This window comes from Denticeps clupeoides, chromosome 7, assembly GCF_900700375.1.
Source record: "Denticeps clupeoides chromosome 7, fDenClu1.1, whole genome shotgun sequence".
In the NCBI taxonomy this organism is placed as follows: domain Eukaryota; kingdom Metazoa; phylum Chordata; class Actinopteri; order Clupeiformes; family Denticipitidae; genus Denticeps; species Denticeps clupeoides.
The window spans coordinates 6,015,290-6,038,443 of record NC_041713.1 but is presented as its reverse complement, the minus strand read 5'-3'; the positions used below and the strand labels follow the sequence as shown (position 1 = coordinate 6,038,443).

General features: G+C 42.1%; 1 protein-coding gene across 6 annotated transcripts in view; it reads left to right on the top strand.

Moving 5' to 3' along the window:
• The window catches only part of plppr2a (phospholipid phosphatase related 2a), a 33,598-nt gene extending 18,164 nt beyond the window's left edge, over positions 1-15,434 (top strand). For 2 of the 6 annotated variants that reach the window (XM_028985670.1, XM_028985669.1), the window contains 6 exons: positions 5,801-5,989; positions 9,520-9,640; positions 9,734-9,984; positions 10,116-10,292; positions 12,664-12,791; positions 13,603-15,434. In XM_028985670.1, the coding sequence (XP_028841503.1) occupies positions 5,801-5,989; positions 9,520-9,640; positions 9,734-9,984; positions 10,116-10,292; positions 12,664-12,791; positions 13,603-13,711 (975 nt within the window). In that variant the 3' untranslated portion in view covers positions 13,712-15,434. Of the gene's footprint in view, positions 1-5,295; positions 5,990-9,519; positions 9,641-9,733; positions 9,985-10,115; positions 10,293-12,663; positions 12,808-13,599 lie in introns of those variants that run through there. The other 4 variants (XM_028985676.1, XM_028985675.1, XM_028985674.1 and 1 more) reach the window with 4 other exon arrangements.
• Positions 15,435-23,154: the final 7,720 nt, after the last annotated feature.

Below are 23,154 nucleotides of genomic sequence, written 5' to 3'. Positions count from 1 at the left end.
ATTGCCATGCAAATATCTGCAAATGTCCATCAGAGGGCGCTGGTGGTACAGATCTAATCTTCTCATCTGTTCATCAGCCCCTTTGTAACCACAGAAGTTCTCACACCTTCAGCATTACATTAAAAAACAGTGAGACATCTGTCAGTGACACAATCATACTTTAAAAATCATATTTTGTTTTAATATAACTGATATCCTAATATACAATAGCTAAACAATTCCAGCAATGGCAAAACACACACAACCACTCACCTGTCAGAATAAGACTTTCAGCACACAAATTTAAGAGATTAGCAAGCATGAGATTATCAGTATCAGCAATTATTTTATTATTTTATTTTCAGTGCAGAACACTGAAATCAGTGAGTGAGTGAGTGAGGAGAAGGAGGAGGATATTCAGAATGAGTAGGAAGTGATAGCATGGGACACATGAAAACATTTTATATGCCAGTGCTAGAAATTCATTCCTTACCTCCTCTTCACCTCGCTTTATAGTCATTCTTTTTCTCTTTCTCTATACTTTTCCTCGCTGAACTTTTTTTTCCATTTGTATTCTCACTCCTCCTCGGCCTCCTACGTCTGGTATTCTTCCTCCCACCATTTGGGACCCCGCATGGGCGCAGCTCAATCTACATTTGAATTCGAGCCTTGTTTCATCCTACTTACTCCCTCCATCTTTCTTTCTTTCTTTCTTTCTTTTTTCCCGGTCTGCTCTTAGTCACACACGCCCTCCCTCGGTTCCTCTTCTGCTCTGCTGCATTCTCGCAGTAACTGCTGCTGGCACACGGAATGTTTTCCTCCATGTTGTAGATGTGTGGCTGTTTGTCCATGAGAAAGGGAAAGAGGGGAGACCAGTGGATACAAATATGCCTAGACATCTGACCAATCACAAAAATTACAATCATACCCAATTCATACCCAGATTCAACTTTTATGACATTGTGTGTTATCCTGTAAAATGTAACCATGTTATGAATTAACACACATTGAATAATTACACAAAGCAGTGGCTGTGCATGTCATGTATTTTCAAAGGGATTTATGCAAGACATAATAATGCCCCCCAAATGACCTTCAATGAATATCTGAATGAATAAGTAGATGTGAATAAGTTGGTCTTTAGTACCATTTAAGGAACCACCACTAGATGGAGGTGTCTGGTGTACTTTTTAATAGACTGGCTTCTGAAGTGAAAGTGATTTATTGTCACATGTGACACACCACAGCACAACACCCAGTACACACAATGAAATGAGGTCTCTGCATTTAACCCATACCCTGAGGGAGCAGTGGGCAGCCAGGAGAGGCTCTCAGGGAGCAGTGTGTGGGGACGGTACTTTTGCTCAGTGGCACCTGACGGTTTGGGATTTCAACCAGCAACTTTCTGATTACGGGTCTGTTTCCTTACCAGCTAGTATTGATCCAATTTTTGTATATGTACAGCCATAGCAAGCATGGCTTTTAGCACTTTCAATCACTTCTGGACTCAATCCCCCCAGAATTTTGCAGAAATTTAGCAGAACTCTGTTACACATATTTTATGTTTAAAAACATACATTTGTAATATTTGGTTATGTTTGCAATATTTGCAGATTGTTTTTTTTCACTTGAAAACTTGCAATATTTGTAATATTGAGGTCAATAGCAGTCGCAAAAGCATTTCACTGCATACCATACCGTGTATGACTGTGTATGTGACAAATTAAATTTAAAATGGAATTTATAGATATGTCACCAGAATTTATGCATGTATGTTTGTTTTTTATGGCATGCCTATTAATTTAGTTAATAGAGCACACTGTGTATTTTCTATCATTGAAACGATCATTTTAACACCTTAAAGGTTACATGAATCAGCACCTTAGACAGTGTTGATGGAATAATGTGCTTTTAGAAGAATTGCATTACAACACTTGCATGCAGTTGCCACAAGCAGAGCACACTGTGTTTCTGCCTAAATTACAGGTACATTCACAGACAGCTCTCGCCTTTTAGCATCAGGATGGCCGAGGATGTATTTCACAAAATACCAAATTACACATGTTTTCATAATCAGTGCTAAAAGGCTCAACACAGAGAGCGAAACATCATTTATTACAGTCATTAATCCTGGTTTGATGCTTTTAAATATTGCCCTGGCCTTAATTTTTCCAGCTATATTCTCTTTTCCATACCTCACCCTTTTTTTTTTACCCATTTGTGTATTTGTCTGTTTATTTAGTCCTTCGGTCACTTTCTTTTGCCTCCACTCTGTATCTCAGTGCCACTTTACCCCTCTCTGTGTGTGTCTCTCTCTTTCTCCATTGTCATGCCTATGTGCCCGTGTTGATGGTGGTTGGTAGGGAAAAGGACTGTCGGTGCTCTTAATGGACAGAGTGTGTTTTGGACGGAAAAGCACAGGGCTGCGCCCCATGTGAAAAAGGGAGCGTTAGGCGAGAACACAAAACCGCTCTTTCACTGAACAAGACTTCAACAGCGCCACAGAGCACAGCACGTCCCCACACGGATGCTCAACGTTAAAACAAGTTTTAAAAAAGCAGGAGGGAATGAGCAGTCTGACTTATTAAGGTTAAGTTGACCTCTTGTTGGCCGCGGTGTGAGACGTGTGATGGCAACTTTTGGACATGTGCACCTCACTTCAGTGGTTGACAGTCTTTTCAATAAATATTGATGTATGATTTTATGGATGAGTTCAAAGAGGACTTTGAGGATTTGCGTCTTTGTCTGGACAGTACTATGTTTTATGGAGGAAAGTGCTTTCAAAATAGGTGTTGATATAGCCGTTTTCGTTTTTTTTTTTTTTCCCATTGTGAGCCATTTAAACCATTTCGAATAATTTTCAAATGTCATGGATGGACCTGGTGGGGTACTCTGGATCCACTGGTTCCTGCTTGTATATATACTTCCTTTGCTGGGTCATTGAATGCACTGTGTCTTGTCTTTTGTCATCATGCATGTTCTGTAAATAAACACCCCTTTTTCGTGTAAAGTCCTGCAAATGCATCCTCAGCATCTTCGCCAGTGGCAGACCTGTGACATCAAATCATTTAAAATAATTTCGAGCATTTGTCAGAACATTACTGTTGTGGAACGTATTAGTTAAGTAATATTTAATGCTTGCTCTTACAAGCCTAGTGATTTAACCTCATGTATGTGGCTTCGGTGAGGGAAGATAATTGTTAGACACGTTCTTTTCTCCTGATATCCATAGTTTTGCATTCTCTTGAAGCTTCATTGGTATATTTTTGTCAGACTTACATGTTGTTTTTATTTTTTGGTCTAACACTCCCAGTTACATGCCAGTGACTGGGAGTATCCAAAGTAGACAGCAATGGTGGAAGAAAGCTTGCACTACATTTCGATGATTTTTAACAAGGTCTCTTTTAACAAGCAGATTGAGATGATGTTTCTTGCCATTTAAAACCCGTGGTAAATTCACTACCTACCCCAGAATGGCTAAATCGCGAGACAAGTTTAAAGTTTTGTCATAAATAATAATTACCTACAACATGAGAGGGGAAAGCAAGAAGTGGGAAAGTGTGTAGTCTGTTACATCGCATCATGACCAATGAGTCCAAGCTGACATTCTATACACGACACTCTAAAGAATAGGTAGAGATGGATGATACTATTCCCACAGAAACTGCTTCAGTTTCTGGGGTAATCAATCTTCCACGCATACTTAATAAGCACTCCCACTGCAAGGAAGTATATTAGCACATCATCAGTTCATTAATGCATCTTGAAACATATATCCCTGGGACCATATTTAATCAAGCATATTAACATCAAGCATATTAACATCATTTTAAATGCCAATTATTAGTCTGAACTGTTCTTAGATTTGAGCTGATTCCAATTTTGACTGACCCTCTCACAAACACATACACACAGACATAATACATGCCATAATGGGCCAAATACAGCACCCTTTTTCAAGACAAATTATGACACTTATTACAAAATCGAATATTTGTACCATCTATTGGTATTGTGTTGTTAAGCCTTTAATGTGTCTAATTACCCTAAAAGGGCTGTACTGAGCCGAGCATCGTGAGTCACTCGGCTTTTTTTTGTGTATGACATGTTGTGACTTCAAAAGCTCAGCTTGAGGTGCCCCGTATCTTAAGGAGATTTGTGAATTACACAGCAGCTGCAAGCACGAGGCGGGACGTGCCTTCACTGGCAAACTTTGCATCAAAATGCCACAGAAAATGCATAGATTATGAGGTCATGAATCACAGCTAGCGTCGCCCGTACATGAGTCATGCATAAATATGGAAGTGCAAGTGTTTGGATAAGGTCATGTGGATATTTGTCTTGTCACAATTTGTCAACTTGCCTGCAGGAACACATCATGATCATATATTATGATGCGCTGGTTTAACTTAAAAAGGCAAAAAAAAAAGACTTAAGCCATAAAGTCTTTAATTATGTATAGATTTTCAGTTTTGAAAACTGTATAGATGGAAACTATTTTACACGTATGTTAGTATCAAAGTATTGCGTCAATTACTACTTGTCACTCTGGTTTGACACGGCAAGGCAGGTGATCTGGAATGATGGCTGGACATCGAGGAAGAAGGACACATATGCACGAAGTCACGAAATGGCTTTAATACATGATCTTCACGATTGGGGAGACATCCAGTAATAACAATGACCTGACCCTGAACAGACACAAACAGGGCAGCTTTATACAATCTTGCACAGGTGAACACAATCAGGAAACATTACACAGGACGAACATGAAACTCCGGTCCAGATCCCGGACCCGGAGTAACGCCTTCCGGACCGGATCATGGCTCATAAAAATGCTAAAAAAAGATTCAGCACCTACATGTACAGCTGATGTTTAACTGAGTATCCATTATGTGAAAGATGAACTACAACTCCCTGCCTTCTAATCTGTGTGGACTTGTCCGCATGCATAGTAGCAGAAGTCACATGTTCGTCGGAACAATGATGGTGACAGGAGCTTTAATTGGTCAAATTTGTGGAAAGGTTGCGGTGATTGACCGAAATTGACCGAAAGTCACACAGAGTTCACAGATTTGTTCTGGGTTGATGCATTTGGTTGAGTGAGACCATGCATTTGTCCGTTGTATTAAAACTGGTTTTATGTATGAAATTATTACACACTTCAGACCCAGAATCGAATTATTTTACGATTGATGTCTTTCCCAATAGTACTGTTACAAAGAACGGATATTATGAGCCAGGGTGCACTTTTTAGCCTGAGGCTTGTTGTGGTTGATAACTTCTTAAGGGCTTTTTCTGCTTTAATACATCACCTGACAGAAAGCCAGCATCAGGAGTGCTTTGACTTCTGACGATAACGCCTCACACTGTTCAGTGCACATGCTCACTCCACACACATCCAAAAATACCCTCAGCTCCTCAGTGGTAAACTCATTTGTGCCAGCAGCTCACACGGCCACAGAGTTTGTTCTCTCCCTCTCCGCTTTCTCCGTCTCTCTGTTTATCACTCATCGAGCCTCCCATGTTTCGTCTCAGTTTCCATCCCGATGTGGCGAAGCCCTCATGGTTGCGCTTTGTTTGCTTCAGTCTCCCCCCCCCCCTCCTTCCCCGTAGACATCACACCCCCCTTTTCACCTCCGTCTGTAGCCATCCCTCGTTCGCGCTCCTCTCTCTCTTCTCCTCTGCGTGCTTCTTACTCCACGCCGGTTTGACCGCGTAGCAGCGCCCCTCTCCTCTCGCTCTGTATGCCTCTCGGTGCGGATCCGGTGGGGCAGTCGGCTCTCCGTCTCTGATGCGGCCAACCATGTTCTACTTTCAGCTGGTGATCATGGCTGGAACGGTTCTCCTGGCGTACTACTTCGAATACACGGACACCTTCCCCGTGCACATCCAAGGGTTCTTCTGCTACGACAAGGCGTTCTCCAAGCCCTACCCGGGACCGGACGACAGGAGCAAAGTGCCGCCCATGCTGATCTACTCCCTGATCGCGGCCATCCCCACCTTCACCGTGAGTGAACACCTTTCTTCCTTTCTGTAGCCCTGTAGGTCCACCAGCATCATGATGCAGAACGTGTGGATACAAGTGCTCTCGTTGGACGTGTGTTCGTTAGACGGGGGTGTCCCTCACTTTGTAAATATGTGCGTGCATGTGCCTTTGTGTGTGTGTTATTGTGTTGCCACTATTGATGGTGGGCGACAGCAGTTTGGGGTGGGAGTCCCCACGGTTTACTGAGAGGTGAACAGATTGGAGGACCATGTGTAGCCTCCCCCCACTCAGCTATTTATGTGTGTGTGTGTGTGTGTGTGTGTGTGTTGTGCATATGTGCATAAAAGCATAAATAAATTCAAGAATTTCTGTGTGTGAAGAGAGACTGAGCCGATAATTAGAGGAGAAACATGATCTTTGTCAAAGGAGGGGAACAGCACAAGTCAAAAAACAACGAAGCGAGTTAGAAGAAGACAGCTGAACGCAGGGAAAAGAGGAGTCACCTCCACACCTGATAATGTAAAGGACACTCTGCTGTAAAGAAAGAAAAGATGGAGAGTGTGTGTCTGTGTGTGTGTGTGCGTCGCTGTCATTACTGTGACGATGTCAGTGTGGCGGGATCAGTGAGCGTGAAATGCACAGCACCTGGTGCCGACTCTCTGTCTGCCAGGGTTCAGGCAGCAGCTGACCCACACACGGAGACGAGGGTTCAGTCAGATGGTCAGGCTGATACCTGTCCAGTCAATATAACCTCTAGTCATCTCTAGGGCTCTAAGGACACACATTTCAAGTCTACATTTCATGTGGCTAATGCATTCATCTGCAGAACCAGGATTTTTTTGCGGGCTTTTGATTTCACAGCAACATATTTCTAATGAAAAACTGTCTCTGGCAAACCTTAGCCACAAGGGGTCACTAGGGGACACATCATTAATTGTCATTTTTCTGTGCATTCTGTGTATTAATCTAAAGCCCTTCTTCAGGGCTTCATACATGTTTGTATTTGTGTTGACTTTTGTGGGCCTGTCCCATTTGTTTTTATTCCTTTTATATTGTCCTGCATCCTAATTGTTGCTATTTATAGGAATACTGATGCATCTGCTTATAAATGGACGGCATGGTAAGGTGCATGACTGAATGAAAAAATAGGGGAGAATCAAGTGAGAGGTCTCACGCTGACTTGTTCCAGACTTGTTGAGAGGATCACAGAGGGAAGCAGACGTCAGACCTCACAAGTCTGTGAGATGAATGGGTTTAATTAGGGAGCTGAAACAAACCCACAGGGGGTGCTGGACTAGAGGATGACAGACAGACAGACAGCATCCTCTGGTGGTGATTGGGTCTTGTGCATGGAAACCAGACCCTGCACCACTCAGCCAATCATCTCTGTGTTAATGCTGGACTTTTTGATGGATGGCGTAAGTAAGAGGCTTGGGTTGGGATTTCAGGGCAATCTACATCTTCAACAAAACAATCAAAGTTTCAATCATTTACATCACTTGATTCCTCATAAGCATGTTTGTGGCAGTCATTTTAATGGAACAAATTCTTTCTTGTGTGAAATGGCCTATTGCTGTATTCCAGGAAAGCTCTCAGCATATTTTAAATATGACTTACTACATTAATGAAGGTGCACACTTCCCTGGAAATTTTTCAGCCAGGAACATTGTGAGGCGTTGTGAACCCGTGGCAGACATGATCTTTTGTGATGGCTGCTGCACATCACACTTTCTAATTAACACTTCCTTTTCATGGGCTGCCTCTTGTTAGCATTCCCAATAATCACAGCAGAATGAACAGGGAATAAAATCTTGCCAATGGCATTTGTCTCTGTCTACCACTCCCTCGCTAATCTCAAACCTTGTTAGGAACCTTTCCTAAACCTAAAAAGTCAATGCAATTAAATTTCTCTGAACTAAGATTAATTATTTAGCATTTGTAAGTAATTCATAAGTAATTGAACACATGACCGATATATTTCAGTAGAGACTGGGCTTTGCCCAAACAAGTCAAACAGGTACATTAGCAGCATTAAAACAATACAATTCCTTTTGTTTTTGAAATACCCACTTATCACAATGTTGTGCATCTGTGCCTCCCTCCTCCGTCGTGGCATTACAGATATGGATCATGAAATCATGGATCATGTATGTTCTGGGCATTCGGATCTCAAAATGTTTTTATGTCATGTTCAACAGCAACATTTACATATTCAGCTAAGCAAAACTATGGGCAAGATATTGCATGTTATAAACAAGGCAGGACAACTAGGCTGTTTGACCTTCTATGATTCAATTATCATGCTTGTCATTTAAAAGGGCACTTGTACAGTGTGAAGGCTAAAGCCAACGGGTTTTTAATCTCATCCAGACACTTTCCCATGAGGGACAGTGGACAGGAACGTTGCCAGTCAGAGGTAAGCGAACTCAGTGCACTCACGTGGGGCGTGTCCAGCATCATAGTGCCCTGGAGGCCAGTGCCATACCTCCTGGGCTAATGAGGCAGATGGCAGTGCCAACACTAGGGGTGAGGAAAGAGGTCGGCACAGTGGCATTTCAACATATGTGTGGTCAGTTCTCCACACAGTCACCCTCATCCTATCATATATTACTCCCACACTCAGTATGGCTGCTGTAAAGTAGATCATGTCCAACCTCATGTCCAAGAGTGTTACGCTTTTTAAATTATGTAAATATGTAGAGATAACTGCATGTATTTTAATCAGGATACAGGCATGAAGGGCAATAAAATACTGGCCTTGCACATTTTTAGTGGCCTCTGTGTAAGAACTGTGTTGTGTTATGACAGAATTAGTGTTTTGACAGAATTAACCAATGCTAAGTTGTACTTTGAGAGACAAATGGATGTGCATCTCACCCTCAGGCATGTAGCAAGCCCATCCCCAACACTGTCATTATCACCTGAATCAGCACAAAGGTAGATCTCAGCTAATCATTTTGTGCCTCCACAAATTACTTCTGGCTTATTCTTCTGTATTTCCTCATTTTGCAAACTTCAATCTATGTTTTGTGACCAAAAATGTATAGCCAGCAAGACATCATACAGCATATCAAATATTGATATATCAGCAGGATAACCTAAAAACACTGGTTTGTATTAAGGCACAGTTTGCAAACTCAGTCTAGACCAGTGACTTTCAAAGTGTGGGGCAACCCCCACTGGTGGGGTGCAGAGTCACAACATGCTGAACTAATGTTTAACATTAATTTTAGACATTGGAGTCATTACCACCATGGAGGAACACAGACTTCACATTGGTTACATTAGCGAAGTTACTGAGCCTTTTGAATGGCGTCTATATAGCATTCCATTATCAATGTAGATTGCCATCTGATGTGGCAGTATTTTCTGGCGTACCTCAAGGTTCAGTTATCAGACCGCTTTTATTTTTTGCATTTCATTGCTGTTTCATTACTAATGTTTGCTTAACTCCTCATTGTTCTTGCAAATTCAAGATCAACAATGTTTTTTGTGTGCTCATTTGAGGTATTTATTAAATTACTTTTTTCTGTTGTTGTTTTTTAATTCAGATTCTGATAGGCGAGTTGATGGGATTTTTCCTGAAGACTGAGGGAAGCCAGGAAAAGACCATTGTCACTGCAGACTGCTGCTACTTCAACCCTTTGTTCCGTCGAATCATCCGATTTCTAGGTAGCAACTCATTTTACTCTTCTCCAGTAAAACGAATATGAATCACGTCCATTTTCATTAGTACTCTCCTCTTATACCTTCTTTCCCTCAAAGGCGTCTACTCTTTTGGGCTGTTTACTACCACCATCTTTGCCAATGCAGGACAGGTAGTAACTGGAAACCAGACACCCCATTTCCTGTCAGCATGTCGGCCAAATTACACCGCTCTGGGTTGCCAGTCAAACTTGCAGTATATCACAGAGCGACGTGCCTGCACAGGAAACCCACTTGTCGTAGCCAGTGCCCGCAAATCCTTCCCATCGAAGGATGCAGCCCTCAGCGTGTACTCGGCGGTGTACACCGTGGTGAGCAAAACGTTGTTCCTATATAATCCATCAGACGGCTCAATTAATAATGAACTATTTAAATCCCAGTCACGGTTGTCTTTAATAAAAATTGTAATATGAAACTGCTGTTCTTGTCCACTTCCCCTCAGATGTATGTGACTCTGGTGTTTCGGACAAAGGGTACACGTCTAACTAAGCCCACGGTGAGCCTAACACTGCTCTGCCTTGCCATGCTGGTGGGCGTGGTCCGCGTTGCAGAGTACCGCAACCATTGGGCTGATGTACTGGCTGGGTATTTCACAGGTGGCGCCATTGCTGTCTTTCTGGTGAGGGCAGACAGTGGGTATATAAAACAAAAACTTGAATATAGGAACATTTATTTGATGTTATGTTCAAAACATTCTTTACATTTACTTCAGATATGCTGTGTTGGCCTGAATAAAAGATACACCTTTTTCTTGTATTTGGCGCTGCATACCAGTGTGGTTTTTTTGGTCTAGAGTGCTTTTTGGAGAGCAAAAAAATTATATTTTTGCCAATACAGATTTATAAAGAATTTAATTCATTTTAATTTCTATATTTATTATATACACTGCTCAAAAAAGAACACTTAAACAACACAATGTAACTTTAAGTCAATCACACTTATGTGAAATCAAACTGACCACCTCATCAGGAGCATGCGCAGGCATTGTGGGGAGGTCATACAGGCCCGTGGAGGCCACACACACTATTTAGCCTAATTTTGATTTGTTTTTTGGATATTACATCAACGTTGAATCAGCTTGCAGTGTGTTTTTCTACTACAATTTTGAGTATGACTCCAAATCCAGACCTCCATGGGTTGATAAATTTGACTTCCATCGATAATTTTCATGTGATTTTGTTGTACTCTTTACTATGTAAAGAATAATGCATTTAATAAGAATATTTCATTCGTTCAGATCTTGTATGTCTTTTTGTGTTCCCTTATTTTGAGCAGTGTATTATATGTAATTTATTGTATATGTAAACAATAATATTAGTAACTAGAAGCCAAAATTCCAGGGGAAATTTTGATGGGTCTGTCCGGGCATTGGTCACAGCTGCGGGCATGTAATTTGTAAAATGGGAATTCTTTACTGTGGTACTGCAGTATCACTTCAAAGAAGTTTTTTTTTACAAATGCTACCAATGCTAAAATTAGCGATCAATACATTCCAATGGGAAATTACCCTGTTTCAGCGTTAATAGCTCGGCCAGGCCCAGTCCGATCGCTTATAAAAGTAATAGCACACCTCACGCAACAAAGCTCTAATTTTTGATATATAACACGCGGGTGTGCGTGCTTCGGTACGACCCGCATTAATTGCCGAAAAAAGGCTGAAATAATAAATAAATAAATTTTTTTCGCCCATTTACACTTTTTTGTTTTCCCAAATTTGTGCATGATCCGTAAGTCAGACGGCGATAAACCATACGTCAAATCGTCGGCCTTGGCGAGATCTACGAGACGACATCAATATCTTCTTTGTATGTCAAACCGTCTGGACGCAAACTCCAAAAAAGTCCAATTTTGGGCTAGAATAATAAACGCGTTCCGAAAACGCTTTTTGGCTAATTGCGCGCGGACCGTAAATCCGGCCGAGCCGAGCCATACGTCAAACCGTGCGTAACGACAAGCCGCACGATTTGATATGAGAGTCGTGTGTGTGCTGTGAAGCGTTTCATCGCAAATTCTTGGAAACCAGATTTTTTCACACTTTTAATGTTTTGGACGTGATTTGTGGCCCTCCTGTAATCCCCAAAGAAGCAACCAATACGTCATTGTGTGTGGAGAGGTCAGGCCTTCGGCCTGACCTCTCCGTTTTTTTTGTGCGTCTCACGGCCTTAACGTGGCAGCCACAAATGCGAGACATGGCCTTTTTGGCCTCCTTCCCTATTTCCCATGTTTTCCTGACCACTGTTGGCGCTAGCAACACATCCAATATGTCAGATCGTGTGTCTCGGCGAGGCCTTCGGCCTCGCCTCGACTCCCGTGTCTCTAGCTTTTACGGCTGGTCACAGGGAGCTGAAAACCTCTTCCTCTGCGCAACAGTAAACCGTACTTTTTAGGCTTTGAAGCCGATTTGTGGGCGGGCCGTGCGACCTACCAAAACAAAAAATATATCATCGTGTGCGGAGTGGTCAGGCCTTCGGCCTGACCACTCCGTTGTTTCTGTGCGTTTCACGGTCTTATCGTGGCGGACTTGGACGTAAGACGTGTCCTTTTATTGCCTTTTTCCCGGTTTTCCGGCTTTTTCCGGGTTTTCCAAACCCCCGTTGGTGCCACCGACTCGTCCCATATGTCGGATCGTAAGACTCGGCGAGGCCTTCGGCCCCGCCTCGATTTTCGGGTCGCTAGCTTCAACGGTTAGCCTCGGGGAGCCAAAAACGCGTTCCCGGCACGATGGTAAACGGTACTTTTTACACGTTTTAACCCGATTTGTGGCCGGGCCGTACGACCTACCAAAGCAAAAAATATATCATCGTGTGCGGAGTGGTCAGGCCTTCGGCCTGACCACTCCGTTGTTTCTTTACGTTTGACGGTGTTCGCGTGGCGGTCTTTAACATTCTTTAATGTTCATTTTTGCCATTCTCAGCACAATAATAAATGGTCTGTCTTCCTGACAGACCCAATAATAATGTCATTGTGTCTTATTTCTTATTTTATTTTAGGTGACGTGCGTGATCAATAACTTCCAACAGACGCGGCTCCCACCTCCTCCTGTGCGTCCCCAGCGCCCAGAGTCTGTCCTGGGCATGCCCATGGTGGCACTGCCCTGTGTGGAGAGTCCCCTTGAAAAGTTAAGTGGTCCCCAGGTAAGGGGTGGGGGTGGGTGAGTGGCAGGGCTCCACATATAGGGGGGACTGACTTGAGCCCTTTGTCCCCCCCCTTCCGATGATCCCGAAGAAAATGTCCCCCCCCCTGCGCACGCATGCCCCCTCGCCTGACCACCACCCCCAAAACCCCCCTGCACTGGTTCAGTTAGTTTAACCCAATCAAACCACAGGGTTCTGCATTTAGGATATGTTCACTTGTCTACCCAGCACACCTTTTTTTAAACTCTCGTCTCTTTAAAACAAGGAGGAAGGATGAAGGACAGTGACATTGGCCCAATGGCCTTAATGCACAGTAGAAGCAGTGGGGTGGCAGACCTGCTCCCTGCCTCCGCTGATGATTATTCCTGTAGCTTCAGTGCCTTGGAGCAACCCTGCCATCTCCAGTAATGTAGAGACTACGGTTCCTGTGAAGATGACCCCAGATCTGACCCCAGGCTCCTCCCCTACACACACCAGATCGTGAATCCAAAATGCGTCCATTTAATGAGAGAAGGCCTGAGTTCCGCTCGGCCTCCCATCTCCATTGCCCACCTACCTCTACTCTTTCACATGCTCTGCTGCTCACGCTTCTCAGCTGCCATGCCTCTCTCCTTCATCCTTCTTTTTATTTACAAGTAACCGTTTATTTGCCAAAGCCCCCATTTATTTGCTTCCCCCCCCCCCCACGTACTTTAACGTTCACCTCTGTCTTCTTCTCTGGCTACCTCTCACTCTCGGTCTCTCTCTTTCATTCTCTCTCTCTGTCTTTCTCTCAAACCTCTCTCTCGCCAGCAGACTCCACGGGGATCTCCATTCACTGAGATCACATGACCATCAGCCCTGTCGGTTCCCCGCCACCCCCGATGTCCTCATACCGTCTCGCTCCATTTCCAGCGAAGTTTAGACCAGCCGGCCGAGCGCTCCCACCACTGCGCTGCCCACCCCTCCGGACGCTACACCACCCTGTACCGCTCCTACTCCACGCAGGTCTAGACTCCGCCCCCCACCCCTAATCAACCCCTCCCCTTACACCTCGCCACTCTCATACGCCTCCATACTCAGACCACCTTTTTAGATTCCAGACCAGCCTCATCCTCAACCTAGTCTTCTGGGGAACCGAGGGTCCTGCTCTTAAGTGGGGCTCAAAAATCTTTGCTTTTTCTTTGGTTTTTATTCATTAGATTTTTTTAAAAGAAGATTTTTCACTTACAAACATTAAGTTCCTGGCAACAAAGCCAGAATACGTCTTCAGCTTGGTGCCATCTGAATAGCACAACCGACTTCCATTGATATACTCAACGTGGCTGGGAAGCACCTTCTGTCAGCCTTGTCACAGACGTCAGTTTTAAGGACAGCCATTGGTGATCCACACGCGTTAAAAATAAAACCTCAATAAGGCTCTCCAGGGACGCTTGAGCCACGCGGTGGACCTGGGTTTAACCCTTCATGATCTCGGCACTGTAATGACCTCTCCAGCAACCATCCGTCGGCAGTTTACAACAATCAAAGATCTGCGTGTGGTACTCTGGGAAGCAGCACCCAACATGAAAAAAGAAGAAATAGTCCAAGGGGAGAGAGTTTCTCAGACTGACAGCCAGAAGCTCTGCCTACTTTGTGTGTAGGCGAAGCCCATCTAGTTTTCAGATCTTCCCACCAGGTCCAACATTCATGAACGGATCCATTTATTAGTCCAAATGCACAATGGTCAACAACAGCATGGTTCTGGATGGTGGGAAACTTGGCTTTTTATACTTATAACCGTAATTTCAGAGATCTGGTCCCTCTTCTAGAAGCCAGATTAGAAGGACATTTGCAGATGCAGCCCAAAGATTCTTCCTGTCGGGGTGGCAACTCCGTTGACTCACACTTCACTGCACGATGAGATGAAATGGCACAAAAAACACTGACATGGACTAGAATGTGAACTCTCCTGAGGTGTACAGGCTGAACTGTTTTCTCGTCTTTTTAGCCTTGAACCCAGAAAGAAGGGGTTTTACCGAAAATGCTCAGATGAAGATGATGTTCTTGTAATTACAGTTTGTTTTGCTGAGTGATTTTATTCATGTTTTTTATTCATTAGTTATCTTGTTCATGTGTACATACATGTAAGAGGTATTGTGCACACGACACTCACTCTGATCTAGCGTGACAGTTTTGCTGGTATTGATTTGCACAAGGTCTTTCTGTCCCCACTCACACCTTTACATTTGATGTACATGACCACGCCCTTTCTCTAATTAATGTTATTCCACCCCCCTTGTGTTCCAGTGCATCTCAAAAACATTTATTGAAAAAATGTCATTTAATTCAAAAAGGTTTTAGCCCATAAACCCTGGCCAAGGATTAAACTAAAGTACATTTCAGATATTGGACATTTTGTTTTGTGTTTGAATTTTGAGATTTTTTTTCAATTAGGTAGGTAATTCAAATAATTTGAGAAAATTGGCATAATCCATTTTATTATTGACTAGGTATATTCAGAATATAAAAATATAAATATAAAAATATAAATCTGAATTTAATCCACATATTTTACAAAGTAGTATATATATATATATATATATATATATATATATACACACACACACACACACACACACACACACACACACACACACACACACAAAAAGTAAAATTTTTGAATATATAAGGGCTGTCTCCCTTGATATGTCTCCCTATATTATTATGACTGTGATGCGTTAATTGCTGCAAATAATTTAAAAAATCAATTAAAACAACTAATGCATGTTTTTTTTGTTTATTGTATGCTCTCACGTATGTGTTCTGCTCACAACAATAGAGCTGCTAATTCAACATAAAACCAACCGATTGGCCAACGCATTTGCATTAGGGAGAATTGTAAGGAATTACACAAAGTGACGGACCCAAAATTCACTTTGGTGGCTTCGCCATGTACATGCAAGTGCACCATTATGTCCTGAGTCTCTTTCCTACACTTTTTATGTGTTTTGTGGTTAAATTGTCTACTGTTGCATTTTTTTCCTCTAAAACCCGCACCCAAAAAGTATTTTGCAAACCCTTGATATAATGTACCTTTTTTAATTAAATGATGAAAACAAATGGTCTTTTTCCACAATACTCTGATTTTTTGACATGCACTGGTCAAACACACTTTGCCCCAAAAAGACATAAGGCTGTCCTCTTGGCTGGACCAACACACACACACACACTAACATTTCCTACTGACACAAAGGCACTTTTTTTGTGCTTTTCCACCCCTGCTTTTGAGTACATCTGTTTGTATGGTTTCATAAAGAGTGCATTTCTCTTTTTTTCTTAATGTACAGAAAATGTCATTTGTACGCACATGCATATTTCTTTCCCTCTGAGCAGAACCCGACCCTCAAGGTCCTAGTGCTGCACATTTTCCTCCCTCCCACAAGCTGCCAGTGGAGACAGCCTAATCAACACTTCCAACTGCCCGGTTAATTACCGTGGAGAAAAGAGGACCAGAGACAAATTGGCAAATTAGCAGGCTGATATTTCGGTGACTCTGCACTTTGTCAAGACACACTGTCCTGAGCATTAGATAATTGATTTGATTGAATAATTACCACTTTGGAATTCTATGAGTACAACAGTGTAAGACAAACAATGTACATTCACTGTGCTATTAAATGTATTTATTTATGTAATTATTTATGTATTTATTTATTTTAAATATGCCACACTTGGTGTTTTTAACATAGGATTCAGTGGCACATATAAGTGCACCTGTATTTTATCAGTACACCACAGTTTTGTCCAATCACTGCAGATTTTATCAATAAGCAGAGTCTGTTGTGATCAAAACTGCTGTCACTAATAGCACTCTGCAAATATGACTTCTGCTACCACAGACACACACATGCACAGGGGAAGAAGGAGCTGTAGTTCAATCCCATTAATCCTCACTTGAATTTTTTTCTGGAAAATTGCACCAAAATCCTGGAGCGTTTCAGTGTTTCTTGAGCTGGATTTTATCACCTAATCTCACCTAATCTGACTTGAATACTGATTTTTACTGTTTGGTTTTTGAAGCCTGGGGAAGTTCAGTTCTTCAACACCAGCTAAAACAGGCGACACGAAAACGAACGCTCCGAGATGGAGCTTGTAACGGAATAGTGGTTTGGTTATTTGTGGGACCAATTTCTTGTTTGGCTGCAACACGATTCGTAAGAAGCGAAACCAGCTCTCAGACAGACTGCCCAGGGCTCGAATCCGTCTGAAAAGTCCCATAGTTAATGAGTTTATTACACTCTTAACTGCCTGTGAAGCGTCTGAGCTCATTTTCATCAACACTTTTATACGGCCTGCGCATTTCCACACTGATTCCTTTTTTCATTTTGGAGACAGGAAAATAATGCCTGGGATGTGCAGATTTTTATTTCTATGTAACGGCCTGGTGTCATTCTTTTATATGTTTTTTTTTTTTTTTAAAGGAAAAATAATTGTAAATTGTGTGGTCAAACATTTTGAAACAAACCATTCATCCCTGTAAATCAGCTATTAATGAAATGCTGTTCTGTCTGTTTTGGGGGTGCACAATTCCAAATGAACTTCAACTGTTAAACTTTTGGATAACGGGATTTGATGTCACACTTACAAAGGGACGAAAGTGAATGGTAACAAAAAACAATTGCTCACTCTTTTCTTTGATTGTGAAAACATTTTGTAATGATTCGTCCAATGACAAAAATAAATGGGTATTGCAATACAAATGTCATTCTCTTTTTTTATTATCATTTATCTATTATTATTTCAGCTGCTCGGAGGTTAACACTCTTAATTAATTGTAATAATTAAGGGTTTGCAGAAATGTAAAAAAAAATGTAAAAAGATGATTTTCTGTTAAAAAAATGAATTAAAATAATAACAATTAAAGGGAGGAGCCCATGGGAAAGAGCCCAGTGGCTGCTCTCACGCACCTCACTTCTACATCCTGATAGACATATGCACACGTTATCAGATAAAATTCTTCATGTATTGTAGAGCCTCATGGAAGCCATGCTGCGTTCCTACATGCATAGTCTCGGTGCCTTCAGAAAATGGGTTTATCACGTTCTGCAGACACTGTGTCAGACAGTCACGCACTGCCCTCGTGTGGCAAAACAAGATTCACACGGTGCATCGTTGCTAACGGATTATTACGGATGAAATCATTTTCATTACCACTGACATCTATGAATGTGTTTGTTTATGCATTAATAAAGGCTGCTCAGAAGGTGTGCCCTACATATGTGTTTTTCTTTTTATGCTTGCGATGTACAGTTATTCCTGTTCTTGCTTAGGAGAAACGTTTTAATGGCAGCTCGACTCTCAATGCGCGTCCCTCGAGCTGCAGACAGCCTCTGTTTGCGCCACCAGGAGGCATCATGAGGCTTGCTGTCCATTAGGTGGTGACAATTATCAAAGCCCTGTTTCTGTTCCTCGGAACTGAAAAGCTATGTGCCACATTTACTTATATACCTGAAGATTAGTAGTGGGGTGTGGAAGCCAAGACTCCCCTTCAGTCACTCTCTTCCATTTGTTTATTGCTTTCATGAAATGAATGACTGTATTTACTTTACAATAAACAGCATGGGTCTTTCAAACTCAAGGTCGTGAGTTTCAATTCGGAGTCTGGTTTTGCATGGACTGAGGTGCCACTGAGCAAAGCACCGTCCCCACACACTGCTCCCCGGGCGCCTGTCATGGCTGCCCACTGCTCACCAATGGTGACGGTTAAAAGCAGAGGACACACTTCACTGTGTGCACTGGGTGCTGTGCTGCAGTGTTTCACATGTGACAACTAATCCCTTTCAAGGTGTATATATGAGTGAGTCTATACCCTGCACCCAACTTCCCAGGATGGGCTCAGGCAGCCGTGACCCTGATCAGACATTTTTTGTAGGGAGGGATTCACCAACAAAAAAATGAGCCCACATGTCGAAACACCACATTTAGGCATTTTTCAACTTAGAATATTCTAAATACTAATTTCCCAACCCCGGCCTCCATCACCCACCCGTCCAGTCATCAGTGTCCACGCCAAATGACCACCAATGTTTTTTCCCTACCAGATGAGAGTTAAACTTTTTACTGAAGTTTTGGTTTTTAACACACAAGTAATTATGTAATCAGATGTGTTGCTGGCTGTCACGTAGCTCACATGAGGTTGAAAATCTCTGAAAATGTGTGAAATTGCGCTGAATGATGCAAATGCATACAATGTCATTCATTCTGGTTTGAGTAAAACTGTTCACTTTTTCCTATAAAACGCCGTCCCCCTCTGCATGCAAAAATCACCTCAATTCACACAAGCACTAAATCAACGTTATAAATGGGTTTACGACTACCGAAGACCTGGACAATGTTGACAAAATTAAACCAATCCCTCTTCACTGCGCCGTCTCACAGATTAAATCGATTTTGGGGGCCAGAATGCTGCTTTACGAGATTGTTTCTCTTTAAAGAGGTCTCCTCAGACCAGCGTTAAAAAACATGACTCTCCCTGTCTCTTCCTCTCTGCACCTCGAACCTGCGCACAGACAGATAAATGCCCTCCGCCTTCTGCTTCAAAGGTACCCTGCGTAAAACTTCGTCAGCGGTACAGGGGGAGAGCGTCTGACTGACGGGATCTTTGGGTGTGGAAAAACGGTTGAGGTGAAACAGAACATCCTGCTTTCACCAGGGAGTAATGACCACCTGAACAGCAGGGCAGGTCTCCAAGACACCACAGATGAATTTACAGGTCTGTAAATGCACCAGAATGATTCCAATCATTGAACTAGTTCCAGCAAGGAAAACTGAAGGAAACCAGACGTGGCACATGAGGAGTGTTTTCTATTGTCACATCAAGTATGTCTTCAAAATGTATCTTTTTGGCTATTAACCTTTTTGACTGTCATTCATAATGGTTTTTCATTGTTAGTTTATGGTTTTTCATTGTTAGTTTAAAATGTGAGGAGCCCATATTGATGATTGACAGCTGTCACACACACTGCTTCCTCATTCTATTTTTGTCACATTACATGAGTGAAGTACTAAGATTGTTGCCAGATACGTGAATGTTTCAGACCACCATCATCCAAAAATGTGAACACAAACCTGCTTAAACTGTCTGATAATATTTAACTGCCATATATCCTCAACATAAGTAAGTAAAATCTAGGTTCCTGAATGCCTATTCCTGACAAGCAATTTTCTGCTAAATATAATTAGTAATCTACCCAATCAGGCAACACCGAGCACACAGTCGTCCTCACACCTCCGTTTCCCATTGTTTTCTTTGCTCGCAATAACACTTGTTTACAGTGCCGCCAGCAGATATTACAAATGTTACAGTGATCTGCTGGCATGTGTATTGCAGGTACACTCAACACTTTTATTTACGGATTGGGACTGGCAAACAAGTGAATGACATTCACAAAAAATAGTACACTGGGCCAGGAAAATATCCCAGAGTGTTTATGAGGCCTGGCTGAGAGAAGACAGGAGTTGCCCGGTGTCAGTCATCCAGACACAGCTCTGATTACAGAGCATTATAATTAAAAAAAAATTATATTTCATAATGTAGTGGTTGAATTAACCAATCAATCTACCCATGAAATGTCATTTGTGGAAGTATTTCCACTGACAGCGCTGATGATACAGTCATATGATTTAAATGTGGATTACCCCTTTAATCTGGTAACCTTTGAACTCTATTATGTGTAACTGGGAATTAAAGGTTTCACACTTTCTTTTATTGCAGCCATTTGCTAAAATCATTTAAGTTCATTTTTCCTCATTAATGTACACACAAAAACTGAAATATCACATGCTCAATTGGGTTTAAGCCAGGGCTCTGGCTGGGCCATTCGTAAACAGCCGCGGAGTTGTTGTGAAGCCACTCCTTCATTATTTAATTGTGTGCATAGGGTCATTGTCTTGTTGGAAGGTAAACCTATTCGTCCAGGATCCCTGTGCTTGGCCCCATTCATCTTTCACTCGATTGCATCCAGTCATCCTGTCCCTGCAGCTGCAAAACACCCCTACAGCATGATGCTGCCACCACCATGCTTCACTGTTCAGACTGTATTGGACAGGTTATGAGCAGTACTTGTTTTCTTCACATAAACCGCTTAGAATTAAGGCCAGAGAATCTTATTTCTCAACATTGTGGAAACTCCATGCAGGCTTTCATTTGTCTTGCACTGAGATGTGTTTCTGTTGGGCCACTCTGCCATACAAATATAAAAAAATATAACACTTTCTGTACCCACTGTATATACAAAACCATACCATTCCTCCACCACAATGACCAATAGGGACTATTAAAAATGTTCAAATTACTGTGTAATGTAACAAGACAATAAAATACAGTTTTTATTGAATGTGTTTGTAGTACCTGTAGTACCCGTCAGTGTACCTTTTATGTGACACCCTTTGTAATGTCACCAGGCTGAACTGCTGAGTACAACACTCACACTCCTGTTGCTGTGTTTGATTTCAGCGCTCGTGTCATTGGGCGCAGACAGTCGTTTAAAGGAGGCTGCCTCCTCCCCTTCACAGACTGGAGGCTGATGGATTGGATAAGTTATGTCCCTCACCGCTGTTAATGGTGTTCGAGACGCACCGGAAGCTGATCTGAGGACAGCAGCAAGTGGGAAAAATGAAGCCGAGTCGCCCTGACAGGCAGCTAAAGCGAGTGCAGCCGAGGTCACCAACGCCTGTAATCACCATCAGCAGAAGGCAAGGAGGAGATCAGGGAGAGTAATGACGAGGGACAGAGTGAGGAAATGCTGTCTAACAAATTCATTTAGTCCCCAAGGCAGAGGGAGGGGAAAGACCTGAGAAACGTATCCATCTCCATCTACAGCAGACACTGCAGGGTGAGTGCCGGAAGCCGATGGATGGATGGATGGATGGATGGCTGCAAGGATGAAAGAACAAACAAGCAGTGTGGATTAAGGCACCTGTATGGTTTTTATATAAGGTTTTACCTAAACCCACAAAGCCACCCCATAGCTAGGATCCAGGTTTATGTTCTCGGCCCAAATGCCCCTGGGAATGGAACTGCCCTAGTTCTTCCACATTGATACCCGTGTGTCACTGAAATATACATACTCACAAAATCTATCATGATCTCATCTCATTCACCTGAAACAGCCAAATGTGATGGGTGGTTTTACAGACATTATTCAGCACCTTTAGCAATTTGCTTACACTGTAACTATAAGGGAGCAATCTAATATCAAGCTTAAATGGTGGAAAACATTGTAGTTTTGTTACATGGTAGACCCCAAGCCAAAAATGCCAATTTCTCTTTCCCAAAAGCTCTGCGCAAAACCCATTTGCTGATCAGAGATGTTTTTCATTCAGCACAAGAATCCTTTCATGCTGGTGCCAATGAAGAGCTTTTTAGCACATTTTGGACTGAGTGTTAAACTTTTCCCCCTAAAGTGATTCTCCTACAGGGAAAATGATACTCACTTTTATGACTTTAACCAAGCTTAGCAAATGAGCATTCAGTCAAAACATTCTACCATATTCGGGCAAAATGCTCTATATATAACACTGTCAAAAATGCTTATGCTTGGTTGCTTAATGACACTTTTCAGAAATAGGGCTATATTAGAACTCATTATCTTCATTCACTCTAATATAGACTAATGTAGATCATTTACGTTAAATATATTTAATATTTTTAAGGCATGCATTTTCAGTCAAACTGTATCTCTGCTCTAAATGTTTCAGTAGCAGCAATGCTTGGTTTTGGAAAAAGAAGCTGAACGTATGGGGTTGTGTGGAGTTCCATTTTATTTTTCTCATTGCATGTCACCAGCTCCTCTAATTATACTGCTTTCTTGTTGTCACAAAGCTTACTGTAGGCTGAACTTTACTGCTGAAGACAACGGTCTCCACGGAAACTTACCTGCTTTAGTGCCAATTTAGCTCAAACTACATTCTACGAAAGGTAGCTGAGTGTGGTGGTGTACCTCCTTAGAAATCATTTAAATTGTGAAAAGTGAATAGCAAAAAAAGATTTGGCCATCCAATCCAAAAGCTACTTTGATCACCTGACAACTTGTCCACATATTCACATTCAGACAGCTCCATCTAGTGGTGCTTCCTTAATCCCTAAACACCAATGAGCAAAGGTTTGCCTAATTGTGATTGTTGAGTTAGGGTTTCTTCATTTTTTTTATCTAAAAATGCTGCTACACCTTTAATCCGTGTCTACACTTGATTGTTTATATAACTGATTCAAATGCTCAAACTCCACTGAGTTGGGCAAACAGTTGGTCAAGTCACTCATAAATTTCTAAAACTTTATTGTTCATGATACATTCAATAGGGAGTTGACAAGAATATTAACATATT